At 41.8% G+C, this 14102-nt stretch overlaps 1 protein-coding gene and 1 long non-coding RNA gene across 10 annotated transcripts in view; one reads left to right on the top strand and one right to left on the bottom strand.

Annotated features, from left to right (window-relative positions):
- Positions 1–519: 519 nt before the first annotated feature.
- The window catches only part of STRBP (spermatid perinuclear RNA binding protein), a 37402-nt gene continuing 23819 nt past the window's right edge, over positions 520–14102 (bottom strand). For 3 of the 8 annotated variants that reach the window (XM_018074140.2, XM_018074142.2, XM_018074144.2), the window contains one exon: positions 520–792. In XM_018074140.2, the coding sequence (XP_017929629.1) occupies positions 638–792 (155 nt within the window). In that variant the 3' untranslated portion in view covers positions 520–637. The other 5 variants (XM_008931715.3, XM_008931716.3, XR_001920859.2 and 2 more) reach the window with 4 other exon arrangements.
- Positions 3908–14102, top strand: part of LOC108639980 — a 42465-nt gene continuing 32270 nt past the window's right edge. For both annotated transcript variants that reach the window (XR_003915869.1, XR_001920860.2), the window contains exons 1-2: positions 3908–4019; positions 12728–12817. This is a non-coding gene — a long non-coding RNA (uncharacterized LOC108639980). The remainder of the gene's footprint in view (positions 4020–12727; positions 12818–14102) is intronic.

The raw sequence follows: 14102 nt of genomic DNA, 5'->3' as shown, positions 1-14102 counted from the left end.
GCTCTAGACACTTGGACATAATTTGTATATTCCAGGATAAGAAAAAAGTTTGAGAGAACCTTACTTGTTCTTTGTACAGGGAGTTCATCTTTTTAGAAAATAGACATCCGGTGTTTCTAATTAGGTAAATACTAGGAATTGCCCAGCTTTTTTCCCTTCCTGGCTAATCTCATCACAGCCTTCTCTGGGCTTTTCTGTAACTGCTTCCAAGGCAAACCCCAGAGGTAGTTGTGTGCAGCAGCCCTTGCACAGTTGCAGTCCTGTGTGCTCTGTTCACTCTCACCTCTGTGAAGGAATGCATTCTGCTTGGTCCAGCATAAATGTGTCTTCTGTTTACATCTCCATCTCTGCTAACACTGCAGCCTTCAGAAGCCTGTCTGCCCTTTCTGCTGAGCCTGTTCAGCTGAGCTCAGACTCAGGTTCATGGACCTCTGTGGTTTGGCTTCCCAGGCTTCAGAAATCCCTCAAAGCCAGTTCCCTCTCTGTAACCAACCCCCCAACCCAATCATTAGGCCGTGATTCCTGTTTGCAGAGATAAGCCTTTATTGGAGCTATTGGAAGCAATGGGACATGGTTCTGGTTTCTATACAGAGAAGTCTGTAGCACTGGGTTACAATCAGTGGCAGATGACCCGAGGTTACAGTGCAGATCTGTTGTGTACAGTCAGGAACAGTGGTGGCGTACAACCCACGGCACAGAAGCCAAATGAAGCCGAGTGGACGGTACAGCAGCACGGGAGGAAGCAGCTGAATGTACAGAGAGCATTCCCTTGACATTTGCAGGCTTTTTTGGCTAGTGAGTAGAGACAGCTCAATTTAAAATTCAGTGTGCAGTTATTTTTCTTCCCACTCAACTGCTTCCAAATTAAGAAGATTTGGATGTTCAGATCACATTTTTAATGCTATAAATAGCTACGGTTGTTGCCAAATTACTTTATTTGAAATTTCCTTATTTAGATCATAGTCAGGAATAGTTCAGTCATCATTGTTCTTTACTGATTACAAATTGGGAGAAAACTGAAGGATTTTCAAAGGGGTCTGTAATTAGACCACAAGGATCTCTTGTACTTCATTTGGAAGTTTAATTCTGGGTAACTTCTTTTGATAGAGATTTATTGGGAAGAAAGATTGAATTGTCTACCATATTACTCATTTGTGGAATTCATTCATAGTACTTAAGGTTTAGATAGTTTAAAGGTCATACTTCTTTGTATTCAATCCATATCCAATCTTAGTGTAAAAATAAACACTCCATCCTCTATGGATAAATAAATCCATCTGTTGGCTGCAGGTCAGACCTTTATTGGTGAAAGAGATTTAGAAAAATAGATCTTTTCTTTAACGTTTACTATGCTGACCCACAAAGGAAAAGTGAAATTCATTCAAGTCTAGAAACAGAAATACAGTACAAGTGATTTATAGAATTGCATTCCCTCTCTCTACAAACTTGCTGAGCATGAAACACTGCCCCAAAGCACTGCCTCTGTCTTTTCCTTGTCTTGGAGAAGGAATTGTCATCAGAGAAGTCACATCATACTGCACTGCCAGATTTCCTGTCAGAAGGGCTCTGCCTCCTGAGGAGTCTTTGCTTAGGAATTATTTAGATGGATGGATGATGGTGGTTTGGGTTATACAAAGGTGATGATATTTTAACCCAAATTAGCAGCAATTTTAATTTATTTGATTGATGGTGATTTTTGGTGGGTGAAAGCTCAACCATTAAAAAAAAAAAGTTTATGACTGGATTTGGAAAATGACAGCCTTTCCTCAAAATCTCCACTTCCAAGCCTGCTTCCCATCGATGTCCTCCTCAGCAAGGGGCTGGTACGTTTGGCAGCACAGGTTTCATGCTCAACTTTGTCACTGAGAGCTAGACAGGACTTTAAAAAGCACACAGCCCACTGGGACTTGCTCTGCTGTAGTACTTCAGTGCTTTTGAGAGCCCCCACCCCAGCAGTGTTGCTCTCTGAGAAGTGCAAGTGTCCCAGCCTGGCTCTGGGCAGCGGGAGGCCGGTGACATTCCGCAGTGGAAGCAGTAGTTAAGCACCAGTTACTGGCCCCTGCAGAGGCTCAAGAGACCAGAATTGCTTCGCAGAGAGCTGGTCGGCCTAAAAAGCTTAGTCAGTTGGATCAATAAGTATTGACTTAGGGTTAGGATTAGAAATAAGACACTGCACCTTGGAACTGGAAGACAGAGTCAACTTCCTCCCTTTTCTGTCCAAAAGGAGACTGGCTCCAAAATGTTTGTCCTTAAGGACCTTTGTGATGCCTGACACGTAACTCACTAAGCGCGTGTGCATGTACCTGTCCCTTTGGCAGGGAACACTGAATGTATGACTGGACAAAGCTTTGAGGCTTTTTTCTGTGATTTTTTTTGTTTTAACCATCTGCTCTGTGTCATGTTGTCCCTGAAGGCGTGTTTACCCACTCCTAAATTATGCAGCATTGCCCAGAGAATGGCTCTGTAGTTGAACATGCTCTCTGCAGTACAGCCTCCCTTTTCCTCCAGTGGATGTGGATTTCCATGCCATAGATGTTATTAGAAAACTACACTTGTCTTTATCCTGTTATTTTTGAGCAGGGAAGCAGTGATATGAATTTGAAAACACAGGAAATAATCTGTACAGCAAATCAGAATTTTCATAATTAAATTCATATGATCACTAACTCTTCAAAAGCTGTACTGCTCTGAATGCTGTTCTCCAGCCCACCATTACTCTCCTTTGAGCAGTATCACTTTCCATCTGCTCAGAAACAGTTCTTTGTGGAAATAATGAAAGAAGAATAAATACTGCCTCTCCTACACTGACTCTGTGAGTTTACAGGACGCCCTTACAGAACTCCCTCAGTTCTGTTGGGAGTGCAGCAATACACACATTTTGGTATGCATAGATCAGTAAATTGTAGCAGTGCCAGCAGTAAAACAAAACTCGCCAAGATGTCCTGTTCCTCTTAATTAAGCTTGATTTATATGTGCCTGTTGACTTAAGATGTGGTTAGTGTCCACTGCTGGGATGATGCAGTACCCTGAGTAACTTTGTATTGATTATGCTTACACAAGCTTGTGCTTTTCCAAGAACACAGAAATGGAGCACAAAGAAAATAAAGAAGTATATCAGGTTGTTTCCATGGAACACTGTTAATCTATTCATAGCAGCTTTGAAGTATGAAGTTAAAACTTACCTTCTGCTCTACTCCCTTCGAAACAGATGAGTGCTATGATTAACTCCCCTTTAGCTTAAAAAATAGAAGTGGATAGAATGTCAAAATACGTTTTGCTGGTAAGATGAACCTACTTTGTCATAACTAGTTACACCAATATTGGTGACCTGGTACATTACAACAGGTAGTTGTGGGAGCAGTGCCTGCTCTCCCTTGTTGCCTTGCTCCTTTTTGTAAAAGCAGCTTGTCTAGAATACTCTGGGCACTCTAGAAATAACTAACTAGTATTCCTTTAGGGGGAAATTACTATTATTCCTTTCCCTCCCAAAATTCAGTTGCATGCTCTATACACTGCCTGCAGCTGCCTCCTTATTTTGGGTAGGGTTGCATCAGGAAAAAGAATTTGATGATTGGATTTCTCGTGTTCCTCCTCTGGAAAACCTGCAATCCTGGACTCATTTCTGAACAGAAAAAAAAATTAATCTCCTGTAGCAACATCACTATCAGCTTTTAGCTGTATGGATAGCTTAAACCTCTTATTTCTTACTAACTATTGAAAAAGCAATACCGTCTGCCCCTGCTTTTAGAACACTAAAGCTGCTGGTTTTCCACAGCAGACATAAACCACAGACTCTCTTAATGGACTTGGAAAAGGCAGTGCAACTTTCCCTCCAGCTTCCTACCTATGATGCTCTACCTGAGACTGGAGAAAGACGTTCTACTTCCGTGTTTCTCTCTCTCTCCGCAGTCCGTTCTGCCAGGACCAGAAGTGTTCAGAAATGGTGTGTTCGAGCAGGAGCTGCACCACACCTCCTGAACTGCAGGGCAGCATAAGGCAGCTGGAGCTTCTACATCCAGGTAAGAGGCAGGAATGAGGCTGAAGTTTAATCAGTTAAAAATGAATTGCGACTCTTACTCATTCCAGCTCCCCTGTACTAATGAGTGAAGGATAGCCAGTTACATTCAATTAATGCCTTTTAAAATTAAGTGTTATTTGTTCTAGTAGAGATAACAGTCCAGAGGTTTTCACAAACATGCACTTCAGGCTGGTGAGAAAACATTTTGATGTTGTTTACTTACATAGCATAGAAGAGACTGTAGCTTTAATTATCTTATTGCCCCAAACCTTTGAAGTTAGAAATCAGATAAATTCAGTCTCTGTGGTTAAAATTTTTATATGCTCTTACATTCTTACAACTCTAATTTATCGGTAGATTATTAATTGAACATGGAAGAGTACTCTCCCCCTGAGAAGGCTTCAGTCTGTGCAAGAGTTTCTATAGACTAGGCTTGATGGGTTCTTTTCAAGTATTACTACTAAACTACCTGTGGTATAGTATATATGACCTTGAATTGTACAGAGTTAAGGCACCAAATACAAGATAAAACAACATCTAAATTCAGAGATCTGCTTTAGAACTGCACATCCCCACACACCACTTTTGGACATTCAGCTCCTCTTAAAAATCAAGGTAAAACACGTGGTCTGAATGTTTCATGCAGTCACAGGAATTGGAGAAAACCCCCACTTTATTTAAATCTTACAGTGTGATGACCTTTTCTCTTACCTAACTCCTACTGCTCACAGTGGAGCACTGCCTTGCCTGCACAGCATCAGACAGGCCTGGCAGAAAGAGCACCCTTTCTCCTAAGAGACCCTGGAGAGAGGAACAGGCAGATGTGTCCTACTTGTGCTTTTATGTTACCTCACACGGCACTTACAAACCAACAAGTGAATCAGTCCCATTATTGTGAGCAGGATGGGAAGAAGGAAGATGTGTCAGGAGCTGTAGGATACCTGGACATAAATAAGTGTGGATTTAGATGACACAAATAAAGCTAAGGAGACATAACTCTGGAGTTAAGTAATGAAACAGCTTCATGGTAACAATTCTTTTAATGCCAAATACTTCACTGCTGGCTTATGTGGTTTGTGTTGCAAAGAAAGGGCAGGGGAACCTGCTGCCATGGTCCATAGGGCCAGGACTTCTGTGCCCAGTTTCTCCCATGAATTGCTCTACAATGACTTGAGCAGAATTTCCTCTGAGAGTGGAATGAACCCAATGAGCCCTTAGACAAGCTGTCTCCTGTTGTACAGACAGCAGATTCAACTACACTGTCCCTTTGCTTTGCTTTAAACAAGTCAATAAAGTGTCTCATTTTTCACTGGATTATTCAGCAGGAAGCCCAAGAGGGTCTGTGTGCTGAACACTGGAGCCGAGTTACTGTTTTTTGAGACAGAGCAGTCCTTCCTAACAGAGCTCCTCAGTGAGCCCAGCACAGAGCTCATTTTCATTCTTTTGATGCCAGAGAGGGGAGGTCTTAGGCAGCTTCACGACTGAGAACAACAGTCTGAACTTCATGTTTACACATCCCATCATGAATCCAAAGGAATCTGCAGCCGCAGAGTTCTTGTGCTGTTTCCCAGAGCCACCGGAAATAGGAGCTGTTTTTGTAAGCTGCTTCTGTGACTTGGAACTCAGGGAAGCTGGGACATAGTTTTCCCTTGATTAAGTAACAGGCAGCTGTCTACTGAGAATTTAGCTAAAGGCGAGAAGTTCTAATACCGAGTGAGCATATCTTGGCACACCAAGCACAAGAGGAGAGGGAAACCTGCCATTTTGTCTGAGTAAAGACTGAAGTACTGTCTTGTCTGCCTGCTCTTCATCTGTACAGATCTGGAGAGATGTTCAGGAATCCCACCTCTAGACTGGCTCTCAGAAGTGCAGATGCAGAATTACAAATGAAGCAAGGGACACTTCATTTCAGGGAATTGGTGACTGAAAAGACAGGGACTGCCAGGCTCACTCTCCTGGGGCATTGCTGGGACTGGATCAGGGATGGCACGTTAAAGCTGCTCACATTTATTGCTGTTGTGGAGATTAAGAAATGACAAGAGTTTGATGTTCCATAGCTGAACAGCCAACAAATAGGAGATTTTTTTCCCTAGACTAGCTGAAAAATCTCTGTGCACCTCCTCCTGCATTTTCTACTTCCTAATAATCTGAGGAACTTGTTGTCAGGGAAATTATTCTCAGTAGCTCAACGAAAGCAAAAAGCCTCAATTTTAGATTTGTGCACTTTTTCCCAATTAAGTTCTTTCAGGGGCTTGAGGGCACAGTCTTCCATTGAGTATGACACACTTTAAATCTTTTTTTCCTACTAGAAGGCAAGTGTTCTCAAAGAAAGAATCCTTGTCTCCAGAGATCAGAGATCCTGGACTAGTTTTCAGATCTTTGTAAATGAGTAGAAATAGTCCCCTGGCACATGAATAAGTTGAAATATTTGTAGCAAAACTAGTTTCTTTGAAGTGCTTCATAGTCTGGTTAAAAGTTTTTAAGAATCTAGACACTCCTGTGTAACAGTTGCATCATTTGAGAGAATCAGCTATTTACTGGGATACCAGAAGGTGATCAGGAAGGGCAGGGCAGGAGGACAGAGTACAGAAGCAAAGGTATTTAACAGCAGAGAAAGTTGTGGCAGCAGCATTTACAGCACATTAAATGGGAGCCATGACAATTGCTGAATCATCTAATTAGCTCACACTGGCTACATGACAGCAAATTAGACAGATTAGGAACCACCTACCCAGGCACTAAATTGCCTTTGTGAGGGTTGGATTGGGCACTGTGTCCAACAGAAATTGCTTGGGCAACCGAGGCCGCGTGTTCCACATTCCCTTCATGAGCATGGGCTGGCCTCCCTCCATCCACCTGGCACCACGCCCAGGAATAAGGTCACCATGTTCCAAGTCCTGAATGTGTGCTTAGGGAAGACAGCAAGCACTGGCAGAGGGAGGCCACGATGGCAGGAAGCATCACAGCCCATGCTTTGAGCCAGCCAAGCCCTCCAAACCAGTCTGGTTACTCTAAAACCTCCTCTAGTTAGAACGTGGCTGGAGGAATCTCCTGTGGCTGGCAAAGTAGGACTGAAGCAGACCCCCAAAGCTCACAGATGTTACTCCAAAGTCAATAGCAGTGCCATTCACCTCCAGTACAGATAACAGATCAAACAGGTCAGTTCCTTATTGTAAATCTACGGCTTCTTTTAATCCTTTAAGTGCCAGACACCATCTCCCAAAATACACACGATCATCTGGTTAGCTAAAACTAGCGTTGAGGTGGGTAGTGTACAGGCACAGACTTTCCCTGGTCTCCTATTTATAGATGTACTAATTGAAAGGAACTTCTTCAGAATTCTTTTCCATGAACCAGAAATTCAAACTGTGAAATAACATTTGTGCTTCCCTGGGAAGGTGCTGCGGAATGGGCAGCGATCCTGGCAGCCACACAGAGCACATGGACCTGGGGGCACGTGTTTGGCTGCTGGGCACACACAGAAATACAAAGGAGCCCCAGTGCAGACCTCCAACCTCACAGCAGAGGCACTTCAAACCACACTGCTGTGAGGAGGCTTTTCAGAGGAAACCCACAAGCATTGTGCAAAAAAGAGTTTCTAGGTCTGCCTTGGCAAAACATGCTTGTTGCAACACTGATGAAGCAGATGTTACCCAAATTACTCATCAGATAATAGCCTGATACTTCAGTTAGGTTAAAACCTACTGATAGAATTTGGCTGCTCTCTCAAATGCCAGAGCATCAGGAGGCACTTACAAGCCTACTCTGTGACCCTTCAATACATGGGGCTGTTTTGCTCAGTGAGAGGGGTTCCCAGGCAATCCTGCACTCTTGGGTCCAAGTGGCTGCAGAACCCAGGATTCAGGAGTCTTAAGTACCCTGTTTCACATGTCAGGAAAAGGTTCTCTCTGACTGTGAAGGGAGGCAGCACAGGCAAGGGGACATTTCAGACATAAGTACTGCATTACAAACAACAGTGTTCTAGAGAAATTTAGAGAAAAAAGATCTAACAAAGAATTAAAAAAAACCAGCAGGAGAGTGGAATACTTAGGATTGCAAGAGTTAAAAGGATGATGGCAGAAAAACAGGGAAATTCAGTCAGAGCAATTCTGATGGAAAGAAACACAGATGGATTAAGCTGCCAAGCACAGTCCATGAAGAAGCAGATCAAATGAGAGTCGGCAAGATGTTTATTATCAGTCCTTGAACTGGACAGTGCTTGTCAGGCTGACAGCAGTTAGGAAAGGAATACTCAGGAGAAGTTCATTATAATGCACCTTAATGCATCTAAACTCCTGTCTGAAGGAGGCCCAGCAGCTGCTGCTCTGGGATCAGCTGCTGCTCTGGGATCAGCACTGCCGGGCCGGGCGGGATGAAAAATGAGCCCAGTTTTAAGGGAGTGTCAGACCCAGCCTCGAGTTTGTACCTGGAAGATAACAGATGGAAACCTGCACCCCAGAGCGGGAAGGACGTTCTGATGGCTCAGCAGCTGTCCTGCAAGTGTCATGAAGGGGTTTGTGCTGCCAGGGCCAGCCCCTGCAACAGCTCCCCAAGTTCAGTTCCCCAGGTGCCACCTGCGAGCTCAGGTTCCTGCCCACAGGAGCAGCAGCTCTTTATCAGCCTGTGAATTCTGTGCACATGTCCTGAGCTATGGATAACCTACACACACAGTCATTTAGTGAATCTGATGGCTCAGTATTAAAATCAAACACAGTTTCTATTTGCTCTTGAATTTTGATGCAGATAGTCTGTACCAAGTCTGCTTGATACTGTTATAAACTGTGATCAGTCACAGGGTTTTTTATGTTTTAATCACTGAATTGAGACCCTAAAATGCTGCTACATCGTCATCAACTTGCTCCCTTTTGCTTTTTTATTTTTTAAGCATTTTTATATAAAAAGAGTTGTTTCCAGCAACTTCAAGTTCTGCAAGTACTGCACTTCTGCAGTTCTGTACTATGCAACTTTGCATAACGCAAGGTTTAAAAGGCAAATAAAAAAAATAGTATTTTAAAACTACACATATCATGTGCACCAATGGGTCATAATCCAAACCCATTTTAATCCAAGTAAAATGTGTTAAAACATTTACTACAGAACTGAAAACAATTATTTATGGATGGCTGTATCCTGATTTCCAGCTGTAGAAAACCACAGCTAAGCAAATGATTCACGCAGAGATAAATCCCTGCCTGCCTGCCCTCCTCCCCTCCTCTGCACCCGCGGGAGGGAAGCAAACTTGGCTGCTTCCTGAATTAATTTGGCCTAATGTAATTTGATCTCTGCAGATTTTAACTGTAATATCATCAAAGTCCTTCCTTCTTAATTTGGAGTTTAGCTTGAATAGTTTAGGGAAATAATTTCTCTCGTTACCAGTTCGTTAGTGTCACCCATCCCACATCCCCAGAACCAAGGTGTGGCCTTCAGAGCCTGGCTTTGGTACCTACCCAGAGGTATCCCCAGGGATGCAGAGAATGCAGTGCCTGACAGAGCAGTATCAATACAGCTTTCTATGCTACACAAGAGAAAAATATTTGGAGGAGAACAGTCTGTTGATAAATCCAAACAATTTCTTAAAAGTGTTAGGTAATATTTTCTTTCTTAACTGGGGGTATTGGAATTGGGCTTGAGAAATACAAAGTTGGGATTCAGACCTATGTATTACCTCTTTAAACACCAAGTTAAACAAGACATAATAAAAACGCGCCATATACAAGATTGTCACAGATATATGAGATTCTTAGAAAAAAAGCAATAAAAATATTCTTTAAGCTGAAAATAAAATCTCTTACCTTTTATATCAGGATCTCAGCTTACAGTCACTACATTTCTGCTTATTTTATACAAGTGCATATGGCTATGAAGGTCCGGAGAGAATGAGAATAAAGTGGAATTAACCTGCTGAAAACTGCTTAGAAGTCTTAAGCTGCAACATATAGATGTTCCAATACCATTTAAAAAAACATTCACCTTTCAATTATTGCTGATTGACAATCTCAAAGTATCAACATACAAATATTCAAGAGGAAAAAAACCTCAGTAAATTTAGAGCAGCAAAGTTTTTTGAACCGGATGTTTCCCAAATACTGTGTTTTCCTATCATTTGGTGATGGTTTTTAAGAGACACAAAAGCAATCCACTTGACTTTCCAGTTTAGGCCTACCCTTTTTGTGCCTCATATCAATGATGTGGGGAAGAGAGAGAGAGAAGATATCATTTAGTTACATTTTGGAAAAAAATATATATTCTGTTTTTTTTTCTTCTGCCTTTTTGCTACATTTCATGTCTGCTGACATGCACAATGGTACAAAGCACTGCTGCTTCAGGAGGGACCATTGCACGGCTCTGTAGCAACTTGGATAGGAGACATGCAAATACAGCAGAGTATTAAAATCCGGAGGGACTTCAGGAGTGGAAGCCCAGGCAGATGTCACTGCTTGAAGCAGCACTCGGCCCGGATTGTGCCTTGGTTTGGTGGTTGGTTCCCCCCCCCCGACACACCAGTCTTTCCCTTTCAGTGTAAAGAAATAACCAGAAGTATATACACATCTATTGCTATGTACCCAAAGAGAGGACTGTGGCTTGGACTAAGTATTGCTTTTTGTTACATGGAGCAAAGTTCAAGAAGTGAGAAAAACACTTTAAAAAAAAAAAAAAAGAAAAAAAGGAAAAAAGCTCAGATTCCATGTCTGAAGTTGAGAAACCTCAAAACGAGCCACGTTTTTTCTTGCTTTTAAGACATGTACAAAATGCCATTTGGAGCCACACAACCTGATGGTTCTAGAAGTCAGAGAAGAAATCTTGAGGGCCCAAGTGAATAATAAAAGGTGCGATGCTGAGAGGCTGGCAATAGGGACTGTCAATGAAAAAACCACCTACAGTGGGAGAAGAGCAGAGAAGCAAAAACCTCACGTTAATTGCTGAGACTGGCTGAGGCTAAAGCTCCATTTAAATTTCTCTGCTCTTTCAGCTGCAAGTGGAATTTTCATTGTAAAATGGGCACTTTGAATTCTTTGAAGGTATTGAAACATCTAACACTTCCAAGGTTACCACTTTCTAAACAAAGAACTGACAGCTCATTCATATTTTCAGTAAAGCAGAGAAATGTAAAATATGCAGCAAGGGGGCAAGTTTACAATGTGGTTAGTAACTCCCAACAAATGACAAAAAGTAAAAAATGACTTCTATAAATCGTCTGAAATGACTGCCATCATGTTGGAAAAGAGCATAGCGCCCTTCTTGTCTTTGAAATAAGAACAAGTTTTTGGCTTACGAATGTTCATGGTATAGAATTGGTTCGCAGAATATTTTGTTTGAAATTTTACAAAGCTGGGGATTCAGGAAAAAAAAAAAAAAGAAACTACAAACAGTTGCCAATTAGGGGAACTCCAAAAGGAGGGGAGGGGGGGAAGTGTGTGGAGGAAAGATTCCTTTAATGAATATTTGATTAACAAAAATGGGCTCTGATCAGCCATGCTTTTTCTGCTCCGTGATGGCTTCCTTTCATCCATAGGCCAGCAAACCAGATCAGTGATTTCTGAGCACCTCAATTTGGGTCCATCCCAGGCCCTGCTCTGCTCCCGCTGCCGCGGGGGACACGCCAGGCTCACCCCTCCTGGCCAGGAATCTACGTCTTATTAAAGTACCACCAGCACCAAGGGCAGGAGAGCTCCGGCAGAAGGAAACCCAGTGAAATGGAAACACATTCCTAAGCACAAATACTTAGCTTAAGAATAACAGCTGCAGTTAATTCCAAGGAAAGCAGCTTGTTCTGTAAGCCACCCCTTATTCAGCTTTTCTAATATTTCTTTCCCTCTAAAGGGGGTGTGGGGGAGGAGGAACTTTACGTTGCTTTAAGCACTGGTTTTACACCCTTGTCACATACAAAGCTCCCCCTGCCTCAGCAGCAGAGTCTGTTAGAGAACAGGGGATAAAGGCAAATCTTTGGAAGAGCAGGAACTAAAGCCAGCCTATGGAAAAGCAACGGGTGAGGGCTGAGGAGAGAGTGCAACCAACAACGCTGCTGATTCGTGGGGTGATACCTTAATAAAGACCACTGGAATCCCTCGTCAGAGCCCACAGCAGTCCACAGTCCATGGAGACTCCAACCGTGGAGCTGGGGCCTGTCCTGGAATTTCAGACAGGTGCACACACTCCTCATGGAAAAGAGGATTCTTTGGGTTTGAGCACCGACTCTTAGAAAGTACTGGCCTATGGCTGAAGTGTGTCACTTTTCACAGCAGCACTCAACAAGAACTGGGACAATTAAATAGCAAGTTTTCATGGGGACCTTGTTGCTGCTTTAGATTCTTATAAATGTAAGGGGGAAAAGGAGAACCTTTGGTTTAATACACAATTGACAACTAAAATGCTTTCTGTAGAAATGGTGGATGGAAAATCAAGGGTGGGCAGACAATCTCAAAAGTGAAGAAGGCCACAAGAACAAATGCAATTTTTTTTCTTTTTTTTCCTCTTTTTTTTTGGTAAAAACGGAAAAGAAAGGAAAAGAAGCAGCTTTTGAGCTCTGAAGAACCTGATTGTAACATTAGTGTGTCCTTTCTCTGGGCAATACGGGTGTAACGTGTGTCCCTGGAACTGCATAACAAATCCTTCTGTGGGAACTTCCTCTGTTTAATACTTGTTTCACAGAATGCAGCCTTGTACAGAGACAGCCTAAGATTAATTCCCTTTGTTCTGTTTGTTTTTCAGCATTTTGTGTACGAGTGAAAAGTCTCCTTGGATAATTAAGACTGTGTCTAAAGTCACAGTTACAGTATGCTGATCTATAAGGAAACTCAGGTACTGATGCTTAACTATAAAAAATAAGATAAAACAATATTTTAACCCAGATTTTACTAAGTTTATTACACACCATAATATTTACAAAGTTAAATGTTAACTGTAAAGTTTCTATCATGTGGGTTTGTTTTTTTTTTTAATTTTTATTTTTGTTTTTTAAAGAACTATGCCCTGCATTTAATAACCCTACAGCAAGTACAGGTCATTAACTGAGTCTGTGTGACTGCATTAGGAAACAGGCAGTACTCTTGTGTTACAACAAAACAGTTTATTTGTGATCAGTGTTTTATATTCTATACATCCTTCACAAATTTAATTTTACATAATCGGATACTTCATTTAAAACGTAAGATTTAAGCTTCTAGTTCTTCCCTATAACAGAAGGCTGGTATAAGTTATTTGAAAATGAGGTAACATTTCACAGAACATTTTTTTCAAGTTTTAGAGAACTAAATTTGCATTTTGTTAAAATCAAAAAGTAGGAAAAAGATGTTTCTTTACAAATGACTTTGCTCAAGTATGTGTTCAAAGAAAACAGGATAAAAAGGCTTTTTTCTCTTCTAACATTCTGTACTGTACTGTGTTGTTCAATCAATAGGAATTAGCTTCTGCCATTTGCTAAAAGAATGAGTAGTGGGGAACGGGGTAAGTTGGGAATTTCATAACTGGTAACAGAACCATTCTCTTGGGTAAACCTACAGAGAGAAGAAAGGGAGAGGACTCCAAATAAGTTCAGCAATCCAAGAAAGTCAGATAAGAGCTTACAGTAGTGTTCTCATTAACCTTTTCCAGATCAGTCAGTCAATGGGATTCCAGGGTGCAGAGTCCCGTGAACAGTAACACTTCACCACTTTGCACTATTTCAGACAGATGGTTGGCTTAAAGTCTGCTTTTATTTTTGTCCTGGTGTTTGGTAAAATTAAAGGAAGTGATATTCTCAAAAGCAGAGTGTGTATTTGGACTTGAAGCTCTACTTCATGGTCTTTATGGTAATTAATCTCTACTAGCTCGTTCTGAGTTCATTTCACAGGCCAGTTGCAACTGCACATATTCTAGACAGGCACTGCTGTGCATAAAATACAACTCACAGGGAAACTGTTCAGCAGTTTTGATCAGCATCCAGATAGGTCAGCCAAAAATCAAGCACCTACAGTAAATTCTGCATCTGCTTCCTTATTCTGCATTCCCTCTCCTGTATTGAAGTGGCAAATCTGGAAAGATTAACATCTGCCTGATTTCATGATTATTTTAGAGTTCTTGTGGCCTCACAAACTTCTGCACAATT

Source organism: Manacus vitellinus, unplaced genomic scaffold (assembly GCF_001715985.3).
Source record: "Manacus vitellinus isolate BGI_N305 unplaced genomic scaffold, ASM171598v3 scaffold_27_pilon, whole genome shotgun sequence".
NCBI lineage: Eukaryota > Metazoa > Chordata > Aves > Passeriformes > Pipridae > Manacus > Manacus vitellinus.
Note: the sequence above shows the minus strand (reverse complement) of the source record. Positions and strands in the feature narration are given on the sequence as shown.